Below are 19,589 nucleotides of genomic sequence, written 5' to 3'. Positions count from 1 at the left end.
GAGTGGAGTCCCTAAGACGGTTGGATGGCACCTTGTACGCCTCCTTCTCGCAACTCCTGCAGCCAAGCTGGTGCCAAACGTACTGTTCTACTTTCCTTTGGAGCACATCAGCAAGGCTGGGGGGGGGGGGTGTCTTGTCTGGCAGCCCAGGACTTCCATACACACTTGCCCAGGCTTGTGCCCTGGGGAGGTCACTTCAGTGCTGTTAATGCAGCAAAAGCAATGTGGGGGGCAGCAGTTACGAGTTACCAGTTTCTGCAGCCACACCAGAAATCGGCACAATTAAAACGCCATCCCCAATTGGAACCGTAAGAAATTGCACAGTGTATGAGTGGATTGTTTCATCCTTCTCATGTAAGAGTGTTTCCTGCTTGGCAGGGGGTTGGACTTGATGGCCCTTGTGGTCTCTTCCAACTCTATGATTCTATGATTCTAAGAGTGTGATTTAAAGTTACTAAGTTGAACCACTAGGAGTGTGTACAAATACTGTAGCCTTAAAAGAAGAAGAAAAATAGCAACCTTATGAACTGCATGCAGCTCATAAGTGACTGGACATTTAACTTCAGAGGAGAAAAACATGTTTTGAGTCATTTTAGTGACCAGCTGCTCTTTTTAGTCTTCATCACTAACTTAAACTAAAGGAGAATGGGAGAGGGAGAACACTATTCTTCTGATAATACTCCCAATTCCCTAGCTATGTTCTGTTTTCTTGATGGAACAATGGTGTCTCCAGCCCTGTTGCTGCTACATCGTTTTGTTACTGTACTTCAGTAGCTCTTCTATTTCTTCATGTCAATCCATGAAAAGGTTCAGGAAAGCCTAACAGAATTCTGAAGCATGTTGGTCCTACATAATCAACAACTCCTGGAAGTTTTAGTACTATTTTATTAGAAATTTAATTTTACACACACACACACACACACACACACCACTCACCTTGTTTTACAGTCAATTCACACGGCTGGCATTTTCCTGAATGGCATATCTGGGCACAGCTATGTGTACCACAATTCAAAACATTCCCACATATATTAGTACACTGAATTGCAGTAGAATGCCCACAGCGAACTGAATGGCTGTAGAAGAAAACTCAGTCAGTCATCAGTTGCAGCTGGCAAGATTAGAATACTGTGTTTATAGTTTAGGCTATCACCCACATTCCCTCTGAATGTGACTACATATATTTAGTAAAGGAGCTGTTAATATTAACAGGCAAGTCCCTTTAGGCTTTAATATATGCTCCATTGAGGGTTTTGCTAAATTAAAGGGAGAATAATTCCATAATAGTGAAAACCACAGAGATCTTTATTTAAACAGGAAAAATGCTTCCAGCACCCGCAGTACCAGCGTGTCTTAAAGCATATACTTTTGCACCATTTGAAAATGCAAAACTATTCTTTGCAATTATACAGTTGTAGCAGCACACAGCAGGTTACACCAAAATGTAACTTTAAAGTGGCAGTTATTTTGTCTCAAATAAAATGCCCATGCACCCTTTCTCAAATGCAAATTTGATACAATTAGTCTGAGTTCTGTGTGTCTAAAAAAGCGTTCATCTGCTCACACAATTGGGCATATGCTATCTAAGAGAAAATACTTGGGGGGGGGGACCATTTCCATTTGGTTCTATTTGTCATCTGTGAAGTAGTTCAAATGGCTTTTATGCAAACAAAAGGAGATAATGTAGCATTTCTGTTAATTCATTTGTACCTATAACCAAGGGAGTCAGCTCAATCTGAGAAGGTAGTTTGCAAACCTGACACAAAAGAATTGTGTACATGAAATCCATACAAATCATGGTGGTTGGGGTGGACAATAAGAAAACCTCTTAGAATGGTAAAGCAGATGAGTTATCTAGCTTAGAAGTTATTTATTTAACTCCAAATGAGGAATATGTTGCCCTCCAGATGTTATTGAACTCCAGTGCCCACCAGCACCAGCCAGCACTGGCCAGAGATTTGGGGTCAAAGTAGCTTTGAGTTCCTCTCCAAGCCCCTAACACATTCTCATTTAGCCCAAGTTTGGCTTAGCATGATGTGTGAACCAGGCTGTAATGGAACCTATGTTTTTAGCTTACTCTTCTAAGCCTGCCCTCCAGAGGGTGCTACAGGAATATACCAATGAGATTTCAGCTTGCCATCTTGCAAGTAGAAAAACTGGAGTGTTTTGCCCAGTACATATGTTAAAATTTAAACCATGTTTTCCAAGCCAACTTCAAACCATTTTTTTCATATGCCAATTTGCAGCTAATTCGCAATTACTCACATACTGGCTGCACTGGAGGAATCAGCCATGGTTTACTGTGATGAGAAAGCAAGACTGGCAATTACAGTCTTCTTGCTCATGAGCAAAGTGTCTCCTCAACAGACTTTACCACTAGCTCAAGAGGCAGGGCAGGCATCCCTGTCTCTCAGTGATGGGGGCTGCGATTCCCATCAGTCCAAGGCAGGTCTGCTAGCTGGAGCATTCTGAAATAGCTATACATCTGGCCCTGACCTCATTTTGCAGTATTTGGTTTCTGTGTACCTGGGGAGATAGTGGCACTGCAGAGAACTCATCTCAAAGGTCAGAGCATTTTGGCAGGGCTGTGTCCTCCAGCCAGGAGAGCCCTACATAAAGTACTGGTGGCTCTCTCATCCCCACCCCAAACACCCTGTTTCTGATGCTGCAGGGGGAAATTGACCTGGCATTGTTTTAGTTTATCTTTTTCTTCTTTAAGGCTGCTCTCAGTATCCATGCTGATTTATAATTCAAGTACCATTGTGCATGCCCTTTTCCATATAACCAAACAAGAGTCTATCCAGATAAGACTATTTTCAAAGTGAAGGGAAATTAAGACTAAAAAGGAAATGGGGGGTGAGGGTTTAATGCAATTTCAACAGGACAATCTAATCTACAACTCTAAATTGTAATCATACACAAAATGATTATATAGCATACTATGATACACACAGAAGCAACACAAAACTGAAAACCTGAGCTTAGTGGGCCTTACTATATTTACCTTTTACTATTTTTCTTAGTTTTAATTCGTGGGACAACCTGAGAAAAAAACACCTTAAGAACAATAGCACCAAATATTGGCAACTTCATTTTTACATTAGCAGCAGCAATGAACAAAGAAAACTCGAGGGCCAGCCCATAAATCACGTTCCATTTATTTCAGATGTATCAAAATTATCTATGAATTGTCTGGAAATTCTTACTTGACAGGAATCTCACACAGCAGGGGCACGATTAGTCACAATAGGAAGAGTTATTTGTGGTGTACATCATAAAGACAGCAGGCAATTGCTAGGCAATCACAGCAGAGAGGGTGGCATCTATTTCTGATGCATTTTGCTGTACAGCCTGTAAGAGCTTGTCACTGTACATAGAGAGATCACGTACAGAAAAATTTGCTTATTGCAATATCCCATTGAAGCTTCATATAATATTAGTTTCTATGTCATGCTTTCCTTCTCAAGTAATTTTGTTTTTCTTCCCTAACAGCACCCTTCCATATTTTCAAATTTTGGTAAAAAGAATGATTGCCATTAAAAACACTGGCCACTAGCCAGAGGAGGGCACTGCAGTAGACAATCCAACTACACAGGCATCTACACATGGAAGAAGCATGTATACGAGGAGATACATGCCATTAAAATGGTAGCCAGCCAATTTCCTAATTATATGGACCATTTAAAAATATTATTTTAAATAAATACTGTATTATTTTTAATTTTTCAGATTCTTCGGAGACATTACAAAAAAAAATACTAAATTATTATTCTGTGACAGGCCGCAAATAAATCTTAAGCTTTTTGCAATAAAGTCTAAGTATGATCTCACCTTGTGCGTCCACATTCACATTTTTTGGTCATAAAAGCAGGACATGATGGGCAAGGTCCTGGATGGCAGAGTCTGAAAAATGGAAGTATTCAACAGAATTTAAGTTTTGTAACATTTTCATTTCAATCTGATTCACAAAAGTCAGCAGTTATCCTTGCACGCTGAAGTTAAGGCATCATCAGAACTTTACTACACGGAACGTAATTTAATAATTGCAGTGTTGGACACAATACTACCATGCCTAACACAACACAGAAGCCTAGTTAAGATATAATGATGAGGAACAAATCCCCAGCTGTCTTTAGAATATCAGGAGCAGTTATTTATTTTAGAGCACAATCATTTGATATTCTAGTTAATGTCAATTTTCATTTAACACTCACCCATGGTGAAAGTTAACAGGGAAAGGGCAAAAGGATTTCACACCCTAAAAGGAAGCGGCTGGATGGGAAGGAAATATATGACCCTACAGCTGCTTATCTCTAACATGCAACTAAGTGAACCCCACCATAAACGTTTGCACCATCTCAGCAAGCCCTGCTTACGATCTCAGCAGAACCACTGCTGTGTCCAAAATGCTGCCGTTCACACTGGCTAGGCAGGCAAACGGGGAGGCCAGTGAAGTTGTTCTTTTTCACTGCACAAGCTCCAGGCTGGTATAGCCAAGAGGCCCAGGTTGGGCCCATTAGCAGTAGCTGGACCAGCTTAGCACCCGGTGGATTCTTGGCCAGTCAAGCTCTGTGTTCTCCTCATCCGCTGACCCTGAAGCTCCATTTTGGGGAGTTGATACTAGCTACCACTAGTGGGGATGCCACCAGTGATAGCTTCTGCCCACCATTTTGGCCAGTGCAGCAAAGACCTTCACAGTGGCACCTGGACAGTCAGCTGCATCCTAGCTTTCTTCAGTGCAGTGGATCAAGGGTTAGGACTGTTCTACCCACCACATGCTTTTGCAGAACAAAAGCAAAAAGCCCTGCTTATCTTTCAAGAGTTAAGGCATATAATCTAATGCGCTGGGAATATTGAAAAAATACTTACATATTACATAAATGTGGACAATCTTGAGCTGATCTTTTCTTTCTACAGAGTTCTCCACAGCTATGTGGAATTTCATTTCGATTCCATTCAGGATTTTTTACCCTACCTATAGAAAAAAAAACCAATACAGAAAATGTTCATTTTTAAAATCAATCAAATAATAATAATAATAATAATAATTTATTATTTGTACCCCGCCCATCTGGCTGGGTTTCCCCAGCCACTCTGGGCGGCTTCCACAGAAACCAAAAACATTAAAATATCATACATTAAAAGCTTCCCTGAATAGGGCCGCCTTAAGATGTTTTCTGAATGTCAGGTATTTGTCCATCACCTTGACATCCGATGGGAGGGCATTCCACAGGGCGGGCGCCACCACCGAAAAGGCCCTCTGCCTGGTTCCCTGTAGCTTCGCTTCTCGCAATGAGGGAACCGCCAGAAGGCCCTCGGCGCTGGATCTCAGTGTCCGGGCAGAACGATGGGGGTGGAGACGCTCCTTCAGGTATACTGGGCCGAAGCCGTTTAGGGCTTTAAAGGTCAACACCAACACTTTGAATTGTGCTCGGAAACGTACTGGGAGCCAATGTAGGTCTTTCAAGACCGGTGTTATGTGGTCTCGGCGGCCGCCCCCAGTCACCAGTCTAGCTGCCGCATTCTGGATTAGTTGTAGTTTCCGAGTCACCTTCAAAGGTAGCCCCACGTAGAGCGCATTGCAGTAGTCCAAGCGGGAGATAACTAGAGCATGCACCACTCTGGCCAGACAGTCAGCGGGCAGGTAGGGTCTCAGCCTGCGTACCAGGTGGAGTTGGTAGACAGCTGCCCTGGATACAGAATTGACCTGTGCCTCCATGGACAGCTGTGAGTCCAAAATGACTCCCAGGCTACGCACCTGGTCCTTCAGGGGCACAGTTACCCCATTCAGGACCAGGGAGTCCTCCACACCAGCCCGCCCCCTGTCCCCCAAAAACAGTACTTCTGTCTTGTCAGGATTCAACTTCAATCCATTAGCCGCCATCCATCCTCCAACCGCCTCCAGGCACTCACACAGGACCTTCACCGCCTTCACTGGTTCTGATTTGAAAGAAAGGTAGAGCTGGGTATCATCTGCATATTGATGGACACCCAGTCCAAACCCCCTGATGATCTCTCCCAGCGGCTTCATATAGATGTTAAAAAGCATGGGGGAGAGGACGGAACCCTGAGGCACCCCACAAGTGAGGGCCCAAGGGTCTGAACACTCATCCCTCACCACCACTTTCTGAACACGGCCCAGGAGGAAGGAGCGGAACCACTGTATAACAGTGCCCCCAGCTCCCAACCCCTCTAGACGGTCCAGAAGGATGTTATGGTCGATTGTATCAAAGGCCGCTGAGAGATCCAGCAGAACTAGGAAACAACTCTCACCTTTGTCCCTAGCTCGCCGGAGATCATCAACCAGTGCGACCAAGGCAGTTTCAGTCCCATGATGAGGCCTGAACCCTGATTGGAAGGGATCCAAATGGTCCGCATCCTCCAGGCGTGCCTGGAGTTGTTCAGCAACCACACGCTCAATCACCTTGCCCAAGAATGGAAGATTTGAGACTGGGCGATAGTTGGCCATACTGGCCGGGTCTAAAGATGGTTTTTTAAGAAGCGGTTTAATGACCGCCTCTTTCAGCGGATCTGGGAATGTTCCCTCACAGAGGGAAGCATTCACCACCCCGCAGAGCCCATCGCCCAGCCCTTCCCGGCTAGCTTTTATAAGCCAGGATGGGCAAGGATCAAGGAGACAGGTGGTTGGTTTCACTCGTCCAAGCAGCCTGTCCACATCCTCGGGGGTAACGGATTGAAATTGATTCCATGCAACTTGACCAGACAGGGCTCTAGCACTCTCCCGCCCCAGCCCTGCTCCCACGGTGGTGTCTAGCTCCTTCCGAATATGAGTGATTTTATCTGCAAAAAACTTTGCAAAATCGTTGCAGGAGATCTTGGGGTCTTTACAAGGCCCCGATGGTAAAGGTGGTTCCGTTAAATTGCGGACCACCTGAAAGAGTCTCCTGCTACTATTTTCTGCAGATGCAATAGAGGCGGTGAAGAAAGTCTTCTTCGCCGTCGCTATCGCCACTTGGTAGGCTCGACGTTGAGCTCTAACCTGTGTCCGGTCAGATTCGGAGTGAGTTTTCTGCCACCGACGCTCTAGCCGTCTCAGCGATTGTTTCATCGCCCTCAGCTCCGAAGAAAACCACGGGGCTGTCCGGGCTCCATGCAATCGGAGAGGGCGCTTCGGAGCCAGATAGTCGATAGCCCTGGTTAACTCCGCATTCCAGCGGGCCACCAGGGAATCAGCTGAAAGGCCATCAACATGGGATAAAGCATCCCCTACCACTCTCTGGAAACCATTTGGATCCATTAAGTGGCGGGGGCGGACCATCCGAATTGGTCCCACCTCCCTGCAGAGGGGAAGGGTCGCGGAGAAGTCCAGTTGCACCAGGAAGTGATCTGACCATGGCACTTCTTTGGTTTCATTTTTACTTAGTGTCAGATCACCCACGTCGCTAGAGGTGAATACCAGGTCTAAGGCATGTCCATGACTATGAGTTGGGCCCAACTTATTCAGGGACAGCCCCATGGAGGCCATGCTTTCCACGAAGTCCCGAGCGGCCCCTTGTAAGGTCGTGTCGGCGTGGATGTTAAAATCCCCTAGGACAACCAAACTAGGTGTCTCCAGGAGAACATCCGCCACGACCTGAAGCAGCTCGGACAGGGAATCCTTGGTGCAGCGGGGAGGTCGGTACACCAAAAGGAATCCTGTACTGCCCCTATTGCCCAACTTCCAGAACATGCACTCAGAAAACTGGGTCTTCCCAGTAGGACGCCTGGTGCAGACTAATGACTTCCTAAAAATCACTGCAACCCCCCCTCCCCGCCCACATGACCTGGGTTGCTGTGCGTAAGAGAATCAAAGACAGAACTATATTAAAGCTTTAAAAGATTTCCTTTTTTGTGATTACTCTTAATGAAGTTTTTTTTAATTCAATCCTCTTTTACATTTTACAACAGGTTTTTAAACTTACATGAGGACAATATGACGAAATTCTTCCAGCAAACATCACCCTTCTCTTCTGTCTCTAATCCATTCTTTGTCTATGTATATATGTGTGTTTGTGCATAATACGTATTATATCCATTCAAGAAGTATGCACAGAACTTCATTTCATGTACCTACAAATACAATTAAGGTTTCCATGCTCCTTGCAACTTTAGCCCTACAACTTCATCCCCTCACCCCTCTCCCCACTACAGGCTCATTCAACACACCTGCCAGCTATTAAAAGAACTGGAAACAATCATCATTCACATCCTATTATAATTTTTAACGTATGTGATTCAGTCTATGCTTTAAAAGATGGAGCTGAATGTTTCCATAGTGACAGCAAACTGTTCAGCAGCAGACAAGATGGCAGCATCCATACCACAAGGTGCAAACGGTATTTCTTAAAGATCTTTATGAAGACAAGCAAATGAAATGTGTGCTTGTGTCAGTATGTATGGGGGCGTGTATATTTATGTATGTATATATTTAAAATGTTCAAATATATACTGTATATTAAATTTATATGCTACTCTTCAGTATTGCTTTTCTCAAGGCATGTAATACGTTGGGCAAATCCCCTAGTGTAAATTCCATCCTTTCTAGTTTTTTAGGTGAAAACAGTAAACAAACAAACAAACAACCCTAACATTAAAAATATTAGTTAACTTAAGGAAGTGTCCTTCTCTTTTGTGCAACTACCTGCCTTCTGAAAAGCCACTTCAGAGAAGAGGGGCTTCTGAATAACATGGGATGGGAAGTAAGTGGAGTATAATAGATTATGTTTACTGTTGAAAAACAAAATGAAAACAATAGCCATATTGAGTTACAAATGCACTGGAAGGTTCGTTATGCCAAGCTGGAAAAATGAAATCAAAACGAACCCATATCAGAATGATGAAACTTTAAAAAACATTCAATATTCCTGACTCTGAAAGACACTTACCACAGAAACAGGTGTAAATATTAGGAACTTGGGATGAAACATTTTGACAAGCAGGGCACCGCCAGCCACTATTACCATCTGCAAAAAAAATGAGGGAGGCTTTATAATTCTCAATCAATTTCAGGATGTATTTGATCACCTGAAGTAATAAAATATAGGAAAAACCATTGCTTGAAAAAAGTCTTATATAATACAGTACTTCAATAAACTTGTTTTACATAAAGTTAATTGAGGCTGTCACACAAGATTATGTACAACTATCCAAAAGCAGTTAAGCACAGGGGGTCTTATCAATACATTTAGCAAGTTGGAGGAAATACTGACCTTCAGTCTGTGCTGCTGGTGATCTTGCCCACTTCTTAATGCAGCTCAAGTGGAACACATGATAGCAATTCTGACAGCTCCACACTGGGGCCACCACACGGATCACATCACAACATACCATACATTCATATTTTTCTGAGGTAAGCTGCTCTATCAGAGACCCTAAGGAAGATATTTTAGGACATATACAAACATTATTCCAACAACAAATAAGTCCTGTGGCATACTAAACAAATGTACAGCAGCATATGCTTTTGCCTTCGGTTACCAATTTGTGAATGGTATTTCAGGACATATTCCTTTATTTTTGAATCTTATCTTGCATAACCATCTCCCCACCCTACCCAAGGCCCATACCTGTATTTAACATCAAACACCTTCACTAGCCATTCCAGCCATTTGATGAACAAAGGTCTCCAACAGCTCCTCTCCCATCTTGTCCCTCGGACCACTCATTGTCATCCCCCCACCAATCCCCGTGCTCTCAGCCTTCTTCCCTTGGTGATTCCCCAGCTGGTTCCTCCCACCATTCCTCTGCGTCCAACCAGTCCATGACAGTTGCTGATAGGTCTCCAAGGAATAAATTTTATACGCTACAGGCAAAGAGCAGCAAAATGAACAAATATTTTGTGGTGGTAGAGTTCAGATATACACGCTGACTGTAGATGCTCCTCTCCAACCCCGATCACCGAGTTACCGTATTTTTCGCTCCATAGGGCGAACCGGACCATAGGGCGCACCTAGTTTTTAGGGGGGGGGATCAAGGAAAAAAAAACTTCTCCCCCCCCAGCCCCAAAGAGCAGCGTACAGGCTGCACAACCTCTCCTTTACAGAGGGGTTGCGGGGTCTATAGCACAAGCCAAGGCAGTGAGCAGGATGGATCCCGCTCACTGGTTTGGCTTCCTCTTTAGCCCCACGCAACCTCTCCCTGCTGGGAGGGGCTGCACAGGGCTAAGGAAGCCATAGCCCCATGCAGCCTCTCCCTGCCGGAGGGTCTGTGCGCGGCTATCCCTGAAGCCTGGAGAGCGAGAGGGGTCGGTGCGCACCAACGCCTCTCGCTCTCCAGGCTTCAGCGAAAGCAACGCGAAGCCCCTGGAGCGCGGAGGGAGGGCTCCCTCTGCGCTTCGGAGGCTTAGCGTTGCTATCGCTGAAGCCAAGGAGCCTGCATTCACTCCATAGGACGCACACACATTTCCCCTCAATTTTTGGAGGGGAAAAAGTATGTCCTATAGAGTGCAAAATACGGTACATTACGAGAAGCAAAAAGTGCCATATTGCCAATAGGCAAGGTGATGCTCCCTCAAGCACTGAATATCTTTTCATCTAAATATCAACACTATCTCATCAGTGCAGCAGGTGTCCTGATTCTCTGTAGGTACGACTTTCAAATGCAGAGTGGCTGTAATTGCCATGAAACAGCAGGCAACTCCAAAACACCAGTCTGCTCAGCAGTACTACCAAGATGAGAGACTTTGCACAGCAAGCGTTGCTGACATTACAGTACTACTGGCACACCTTTCCAAGCAACATGATGTTGAACTTCAGGACATTATTTGTTTGTTACAAACAGAGCATGTCATTTATAACCTTAGTGCTTAAACGTGTTCTATCTTTAAGGAACACTTCACACACTGACTCAACTACAGTGGTACCTCGGGTTACATAAGCTTCAGGTTACAGACTCCGCTAACCCAGAAATAGTACCTTGGGTTAAGAACTTTGCTTCAGGATGAGAACAGAAATCGTGCTCTGGCGGTGCGGCGGCGGCAGGAGGCCCCATTAGCTAAAGTGGTGCTTCAGGTTAAGCACAGTTTCAGGTTAAGAACGGACCTCCGGAACGAATTAAGTACTTAACCCAAGGTACCACTGTACAGCTGCAGTTAATCTGAGGCAAATTCTAGTTCATCCATGGTAAGCCTCACCACTTTGCCACATGTGCACCAAAACACCCTGGTGGTTTGATAGTGCACAAATAATTGTTATGATGAGGAAGCTACGTTTCAGAAAAGCTTCTCACAGCACAATCCTAACCATGTCTACTTAGATGTAAGCCCTACTGAATGCCAGGTGCATGGGGCTAGGACTGCGAAATCAGACATTGTTGGTCTTTCTCCTCTGAGGAACTCCTGAGGTGGTTCCAGGGAAACTTCCATAGCGTTCCTCAAAATCACCAATATATCATTTGGAGATCAATTAGGATCACTATTTAGATATCACACCCTATTCTAAACCCAGGAAATTAAAAGCTTGCCTGGTGCAATTATATACCACACAATTAATCAAGTTCACAACTGAAAACCTAGGAATATATACAATCAACTGCAAATAAATAACAAGTACTGTAAGCAATTGACTCAGCAGCTGCACCAGCACACAAATAAGCGTGAAATCAGCATAAAACCAACATCTGGAGATCCACAAGTTTCCTATCTCTGAAAAGTTCAAACAACAACAACAAAGTTTCAAAGGCCAGAAACAATTAAGGCCTTCCCATTGTAAACACTATATCCACCCATCTTTCTGACATTCATTTTTTTTGCCCTGTTCCAACATTGCAATCATAAGGCATGTACCCTAACTTATTTTTTCTCAGATGTTTCCTACATATACATCCAGAGCACTCATCCATACAGCCAGCTTCTAGCATTTTGAATAACAAAGCAGAGCACCAAGGAAAACCACTTTTGTAAAAGCTAAAGGAAAGCACACAACTGGACTTTCAGGTCCTCAAATGGATTAAGAATGGAGAAATTTACCTGTATGAGTTTCCTTGCTCTTTGGTGCATCATTTTGCTTTTTCCAGCGCCTACTTTTATATCCATCTTGAAGGACAGGTTTTCTCCCATCACGTGTACCTGATTCCTGTACTGGCTGTGCCTGTGCCACACTCACTAAGTTTGAACCCCTTTCACGCAGCACAGATTCTCTCTTCTCACTGGTGCGTTCTTTGGGAGGATGCGGAAGGGACGCATTCTTAACATGTTTTACATGTTTGCTCCTAGATGTATCTTGCCTTTTGCCAGTCTCTTTATTCCACATAGGCTCCCTAAAATATCTGTTTGCAAAGGGGTACTTTCTCCGGGCAATGCTATTGTCAGAAAAGCCATCAGATATTGCTTTTCCAAGTGATGCGTCAGAAGAGTCCGACTGTGTAAGATCTATTGCTGGTATATTTTCAAAGGGCTTGTCCCTCCATTTAGAAACTACTCTTTTATCCCTTTCAGGAGGATGCTTCTCCTTTTCCTTCAATCCTCTTCCACGTGAATGCATCAAATATGTCTTCTTTGGCTTTGCTCCTCTATTATCTGCAGTAGCAGCCTCCTTTTCACTGTCTGAAGAAAAATCACTGTATTCTCTTGGATTCATCCTTCGTCCTGGAATCAATCTGCTATCTAAACATTGAGGATCTTCTGAATTCCCTGCATTTGTCTGCTTTGCCTGATTTTTGCCATGTGTTCTATCATTCCTTGATCTCAGCCATCGCTGACTCTGTAAGTTGCGGCCCTTTGTTTTACCCATACTGTGGAACAATGAAGAATCTGGTTGGCTTCTATGCTGACTCTCTAGACTATAAAAAGTATGCTGATCTACAGGAGAATTTTCATATTTACTGTGAGCAGAAGGTGGTATAGCATTTCTGCCCCGATTTGAGTCCAATCTGGATTGACTGTTCCAGTTCAGAGTGAAAGTTTGCCTGTCTCTTGGAATGAAGTCAGTTGCATCTGGATTTAACACACCTAGGAAAAAGGAATATATATTGAAAAAAAGCATTTTGCTGTTCAGCAAAACCCAGAATGAACTAACTGGCCAAGTGATGTCAAAATACTGTAGCCTCTTTTGGGTACCTTTCAGGTTTTGGGGGAGAAATTGCTGGGAAACAATGCAGGACACACTGGCATGTTTTTGTTTCATTTTGTTTCTTTGGTAAAAAGATCAAGACCACAGTACTACATTTATCACAATTAACTGATTGATTGCAGTATTAAGCCAAAGCCAAATAACTACAAGCACTGAGGTATATGTGCTTTTCTCATGAAGTATACCATTATGACATTCTATATATTGTCAGGGTATTTTATATGAATCGCCCTGAGACCCCCAGTTACAGGGCTGTATATAAATTCAATAAATAATAATAATAATAATTTATCAGCTACATTTTATAAGCAAATATCCTTTGGTGTGCATGACTTATACTGCTTGTTGTGCAGCAACCAAGAGTCTCAACACACATCTTGCTGTTACTATTACAGATAGGAATTTATTTGCTTCAGCAATAAAAAAAAATTCGGCAGCTCATCTCCGTACCCTACTCAGGAAATAACATTTTGCAAACAAATTACGTTCTATAAGATGCCTATTTCAAATAACCTTACCGTAAAGGTCAGCTACAAAAGTGGACGGCGGGGGGGGGGAGAGGGGAGAAGGGGGAGAGAGAGAAACAACTATCGCAACAGCCCTTCTGCTAAAATTAAATTCTGCCGCTGCCCCCCCCCCCCGCCCAAAACTGCATCCCCGCAGTACATACTGGCAAGCCAAAAGAATCAACGTCTCAGTGCTGCATTGCAAACACAATCATATTCGGCTTCACGGTATTTCGGGATGATCTGACCCCGCATGGGGCATTTCAACGGAGCCCTTTCCCGAGCTCCGGAGTTTCCCTGCACCGAGGGGCTCCTGCAGCTGTGTGGATGCTCCTATCCGTGCTTTTTGCATGAGCGTCACGACATCTGTTGATGCGAGATGCACTGCAGCAGCAGCGGCGGCGGCGGCGAAAGCTGAGGAATGAGGACCGTCACCACCACCACCATGCAATATTGCAGACTTCTTCCAGGCTCGCCGCCTCGCGCATTGGAATCACGGATGGTGCGCCCTCCCTCCAAGCTGCTCGCAGAGCCCGGCGTACAAGTAGCACGAGCAGCGCGTTTATGCAACCGATGCTACTGCCGCCTGTATAACCCCCCCCCCGGCCCGCACACACGCCGCCGCCGCTCCTCTCCGGTTGCACTCACGGAAGCAAGGCGAAAACTCGCCCTTTCCGACCTTTCCCGTCCGAGGCCTTGTGCCCGGCGGAGGGGCTAACCCGGGTGGAGGCGACGAGTTCCCCTCAGGAGCGGGAAGCGAGGCGGCGCCTTCGCCCCCCTTTCCCCACCCCTCCGGCCTCCCAAGTCGGGTCCTGTCACACACGAGGCTCGCATTTTTTCATTCCCACCACCACCACCATCCAGGCCCGGCGGCGGCAGCGGCGGCGGCTTCGGCCTCCCGCCCGCCCGCTCTAGCCATTCCTTACCTGAGCTTGGCAACGCCGCCTCCGCCATGCCGCCCGCGCCACGCCGGCCAAAGCAGCCCCTCACACAACTCCGCGCTCTCCCTTCCGCGACGCTGCCCCGAGGAGCTCCCGCTTGCCCCGCTGTGGAAGAAGGCGCGCAGGCGCCGCGCTCCGACCGACCGCCCACTGCCTCCGCCTGGCGCCGCCCCACGGGCGATGGCGCCCCCTTCTTCTTTTTCTTCTTCCTCTTGCCACAACTACCTGATGCAGGCCGGCCCAGGCGGGAGGAGGCCGCGTCAGGACAGCGCTGACGGGAAAGCGCAGGCCCTGCTGAGGCTCCTGCGCCCAAAATCCAAGTCGGCTGCCGACTTTTCCTCCCTGAATATTACCCACGTAGAAAGAATACAAATCAATTATAGGTACCAGCAGTGCTTTTTCCTCTGAGGGGACGCGGGGGGGACACGCATACCCCTAAACATTTTGTGAATCTAAGTTTGGCCTCATTGAGGGGCAGTGTTTCAATATGAGTAAGAAAATTAGAGTATCCTTTAAAAAAAAAAGCACTGGGCACCAGTATGTATTTAATATAGTCTCCCTCAGAAAAGAGGGAGCATTTCAGTGCAATGATGGGTGCTCCTCAGGAGAACTTACTCCCTCCTTCGTCTGTGAAGTTGGGACAACCAAAATATATTATGCTCTTAAAAATACACACACACATTCTTTTAAGTAGCTGGTATTCAGGTCTGAAAGCAAACAAAAGTCATGGCAGTTGTCATTTCTTGCCTGCCTTTCATTAAATAAAAAAAAAGGTCCCCGAGTCATATGAAACCACAACATAGAACAATCCTCCAAAACAATAATTCCATACAACACATTACAGGATAGTAAGATCAGGTCTTTGGTTTTTAAAGGTCAAGGTAAAGATGTACGGTATGTCTCCAGTGCTTTTTTTCTGGGCGGACGCAGGGGGACGCATACCCCTAAACATTTTGTGAAACTTTGTCCATTTGTCCATTTGCTGTATTTATTTTTCCCAATTTGAACTTTAAAATGGTGATTTTCTTGAGTCAAAATGAGAGTACCCCTAAACATATTTTTAGAAAAAAAAGCACTGTCTTCATTGATCAACAAGCTGCAATCACATGGTGCCAGAGACACTTTCGAAAATTATTTCTTTATTAAATTTGTCAGTCGCTTTATCTTGCCCAGGATAACCCAAAGCGATCTACAGCTAAGCAAACAGACAACAAATCCCGCACAGATCTGTTAAAAGGAAGAGGAAAGAGAAAACACACATTAAAAATATCGCACCCACTTCTAAAAAGACACTGATAGTTAAAAGGCCAAAGGCCTGGTTACAGAGGAAAGTTTTTGCCTGGCTTTCCCCACGCCTCATTATTTATTTGTTTTATTTTGTAATTTCATCTTGAGTATATTGGAGAGGAGGCCGTTCAGCTTTTATCATGCCATTCGTCCTAAGGACAAAAGGTTTAATGTCAGCTATGTCTGAGCGAAGGTGGAATGTATTTATAATGCCAGGACCGTTACGATTTATATGTTGTATCAATTCTTCCCCTTCTGCTCCTTCTCTTGGAAATGGAAGATTTGCCACCTGTTGGTCATTTTACTTTCATGCAGCTGTCCACAGCATTTAGCCCTAGGATTCAGGAGTCTTAAGATATGTTGAAGTAATGAGGAAGAGTGTTATCTCTCAGCCTGTACAAATTTGGATCCAGTATTTGGCTCCCCAGTTGTCATATCACACCAACAACTGAAGACTGCAGTCGTATACCCACTTGCCTGGGAGTAAGCTCCACTGAATTCAACCGTGTCAAATTTACTGTGGTGTGGGCAGTTCCCCTGCACAGGGTCCCAAGTCAAGGGATTGCAAAATAAGAATAATAATAAAAGCCTTATATTTATATGGGTCTCTACTGAGAGTATCCACAAAAAAGCAACAGTACCAAAAGGAATTGTTGTGAAAAGAAGAAATATTAGGGGGAACAAAATTTTGCCCTCACTCAGGGCTTCATATTACCAAAGTCTGTGGCAGTGTGAGCAGTAATCAACTATTCAAGTAAAAACCCTTCTCTCTAAAAGCTGCACACTACATTCACCCACACAAAATCTTTTGTTTTGAGTGAAAAATCTCTGGCCTCCCAAATACTAAGGTCTGTGTTTTAATAACAACATATCAGGAGATGTATTCAGCCAAGACAACTTCCGTATTCTGTCTACAGAATTAGGAGCAGATTGCTGCAAAGATGGCACTAACAGTTTCCCTCCTCCTAATTGTACCAGGATGTCAATACATTTTCACCAGAAGAAGACAATGAAAGCTTACGAGTATGAACAAACTCAAATTGAATCCAGACAAGATGGAGGTCACGACAATGAAGCAGTCCACAGCAAAGGGCCATTCTCATGTTCCACCATCCGGACCTCAGGCACACAAAATAGGGCCTCAGGTGATGATCGCAGGGTCTGGGTAGATTCATATGGGGAGAGATGGTCCTTGAAATATTGTGGTCCTGAACTGATTAAGACTTTATAGGTCCAAACCAGGACTTTGAATTGGGCCCAGAAACTAACTGGCAGCCAGTGCAGTCAGGCCAGCACACAATGTTATATGCTCAACCTGTTTGCTGAATTCTGCACCAGCTTAAGTTTTCGAAACATCTTCAAAGGCAGCCCTACAGATAACATATTGCAGGAATCTAATCTGGATGTTACCAGGGCATGGACGGCAGAAGTTAGGCAATCCCTGCCCTGATAGGGATGCAGCCAAAGCTGATGGCACTCAGCGCCATTGAAGCAAACTGAGCGTCAGGCGACAGCAACGGACCCTGAAGGACCCCCAGGCTGCGTACCCACTTCTTCAGAAGCAGTGTAATCCCACCAAGAGCAGGCAGCTTCCCAGCAATCTGGTCCAGGGAACTACCAACTAACAGTGCCTCTGTCTTGAGCTTGTTTATTGGCTCTCATCCAGTACCTTATCAACGCAAGACAACAGTCCAGCACATCTGCTGCCACACCTGCAAATGCAAAGGAGAAGAGCTGTGTATCATCAGCATATTGCTGACCATGTACTTCAAAACTCTGGATGACCCCACTCAGCGGTTGCAGGTAGATGTTAAACAGCATGGGGGATAAAACGAAACCCACAATGAAGGCTCCACAGAGCCAGAGAGCACTCTCCAAGTGTCATCCTCTGGAAATGACCATCCAAGTGGGCCAAAACCACCTCAAAGCAGTGACGCCAACCCCCAACTAAGACAGCCACTCCAAAAGGATACCATGGTTGATGGTATTGAAAGTCACTGTGAGATCAAGGAGAATTAACAAGGACATATTTCCTCGCCTCTCTCCCAACACTGAGCCCGTGTGGTGTAGTGGTTAAGAGCAGTGGACTCGTAATCTGGTGAACCAGGTTCGCGTCTCCGCTCCTCCACATGCAGCTGCTGGGTGACCTTGGGCCAGTCACACTTCTTTTAAGTCTCTCAGCCCCACTCACCTCACAGAGTGTTTGTTGTGGGGGAGGAAGGGAAAGGAGAATGTTAGCCGCTTTGAGACTCCTTTGGGTAGGATATCAAATCCAAACTCTTCTTCTTCTTCAACAGGGCGACCAACGCAGTTTCTGTGTCAAAACTGGGCCTAAACTCCAATTGAAATGAACCTAGAAAATCAATTTTCTCCAAGACCCCCTTGATCTGGTCTGCGACTACCTGCTGAATAGTTTTGCCCAAGAAGGGGTGATTGGCAACTGGCCAGCAGTTATTTAGATTTTATTGAGGGTTTTATTGAGGAATGTTTTTACCACTGCCCACTTCAAGCTGGCAAGGGACCAAGCCCTCTTGCAAGGCACCTCCATGGCCCAGCAAGCTGTCCCCTCCCTGTTAGTTTTTATCAGCCAGGAGGTGCAAGGGTCCAGAGTGCAAGTGGCTGCCCTGACTGATCCAAGCATTGTTGGGGCCACAACTGATAAGACTTTCTCACAAGCTACCCCGCCTTGAACCTCTGAGAGTTGTAGAAAGACCAAGTCTTCCTTCATTTTCCTGCTTAACTTTCCCACCTGGCATGTATGGCCTACTAGAAAACACTATGAAGAATTTCATTTATTAATTGAAACAATCATATATTGATACATATTGCTGTGGAACATTAATTCCTGCAGTGAAACCAATAGAGCAGGTGCATCACAACTAAAGTATTGTGGCTGTCAGAGATTTAATGTGGCTGTACATTATAATTGCTTATTTAAAGCATTTAGATAAACTTACAAAGGGTCAATAACAATTCTATGTGTCAGAAGTAAGCACCACTGAATTCACCAGGAGTTATTCCTAGGTGACAGGAAAAACAGGACTGAACCCTTAGACACACCACTAACTTTATAAAATAATAATAATTTAGCTGGATTGTGGCCTGGCTGTTTAAGAGAGCCTCCTTATTTCATAGGGGTAGCAGACTGGCCATGTGAGAAAATCAGCACCTTTTTCATTCAGTTAAAGAAGAGTAAGGGAACATAGCAGAAAATCGCTTTTTTACCCTGTTCCCTTGATTAAAAACCCTTCTGTGTGGTAAGAGCTCCACACAGTGGTCACACTGTGTGAGAACTGCTCACCATGCATGATGGCTGTGTGGAATTCATGCAATTATTAGCTCTGTGTACTGGCTATTAGTATGAAACAGGGCTAAGGGTGAATTCAGTTCCAAGAGGATAGCCATTTGTAATGGAAGGAAACAATAAAAAAGAAAGTATTTCAATTCAGCAGAACAGTTTCCCTTAGTACAGTGATAGGGAATCTCCAGCCATCAGGCCTGCCAGGCCCCTTCAAATGGTCCACAAAGCCGTTTCCGGCAAAGTCCTCTCATCTGCCAATCACTTGATGTCATCTGACATCTGTCAGTCATAGGGGCTAGACATAAAATTTTACATCTCGTATATCTTTCACTTATTCTCTATACAATTCCTCCAAAGAATAAGGGGGAACTGAATGTAAAATATATAAATATATATGTAAGATCCATACAATTTTGTACAATATTTTTATTTTGTTCATGTTGGAATCCACTTTTACCCTGTGGGTTTTTTTGTTTTGCCTCTGGCT

General features: G+C 44.7%; 1 protein-coding gene across 4 annotated transcripts in view; it reads right to left on the bottom strand.

The window, feature by feature from the left end:
* The window catches only part of NFX1 (nuclear transcription factor, X-box binding 1), a 36,526-nt gene extending 21,654 nt beyond the window's left edge, over nt 1-14,872 (bottom strand). Inside the window, exons 1-7 of one of the 4 annotated variants that reach the window (XR_014529598.1) lie at nt 14,500-14,872; nt 11,966-12,946; nt 9,210-9,371; nt 8,886-8,963; nt 4,870-4,975; nt 3,832-3,903; nt 937-1,076 (exon numbers count right to left, since the gene is read on the bottom strand). Coding sequence is in view for 3 of the 4 variants with exons in the window: in XM_083519088.1 (XP_083375214.1) it covers nt 937-1,076; nt 3,832-3,903; nt 4,870-4,975; nt 8,886-8,963; nt 9,210-9,371; nt 11,966-12,946; nt 14,500-14,527 (1,567 nt within the window). In the remaining variant the exon portion in view is untranslated. Of the gene's footprint in view, nt 1-936; nt 1,077-3,831; nt 3,904-4,869; nt 4,976-8,885; nt 8,964-9,209; nt 9,372-11,965; nt 12,947-13,737; nt 14,327-14,499 lie in introns of those variants that run through there. The other 3 variants (XM_083519088.1, XM_083519087.1, XM_083519089.1) reach the window with 3 other exon arrangements.
* Nucleotides 14,873-19,589: the final 4,717 nt, after the last annotated feature.

The sequence above is a fragment of the Podarcis liolepis genome (assembly GCF_965112155.1).
Source record: "Podarcis liolepis genome assembly, chromosome: 8".
NCBI classification, from domain to species: domain Eukaryota; kingdom Metazoa; phylum Chordata; class Lepidosauria; order Squamata; family Lacertidae; genus Podarcis; species Podarcis liolepis.
This window is presented reverse-complemented; position numbering and strand designations above follow the sequence as displayed.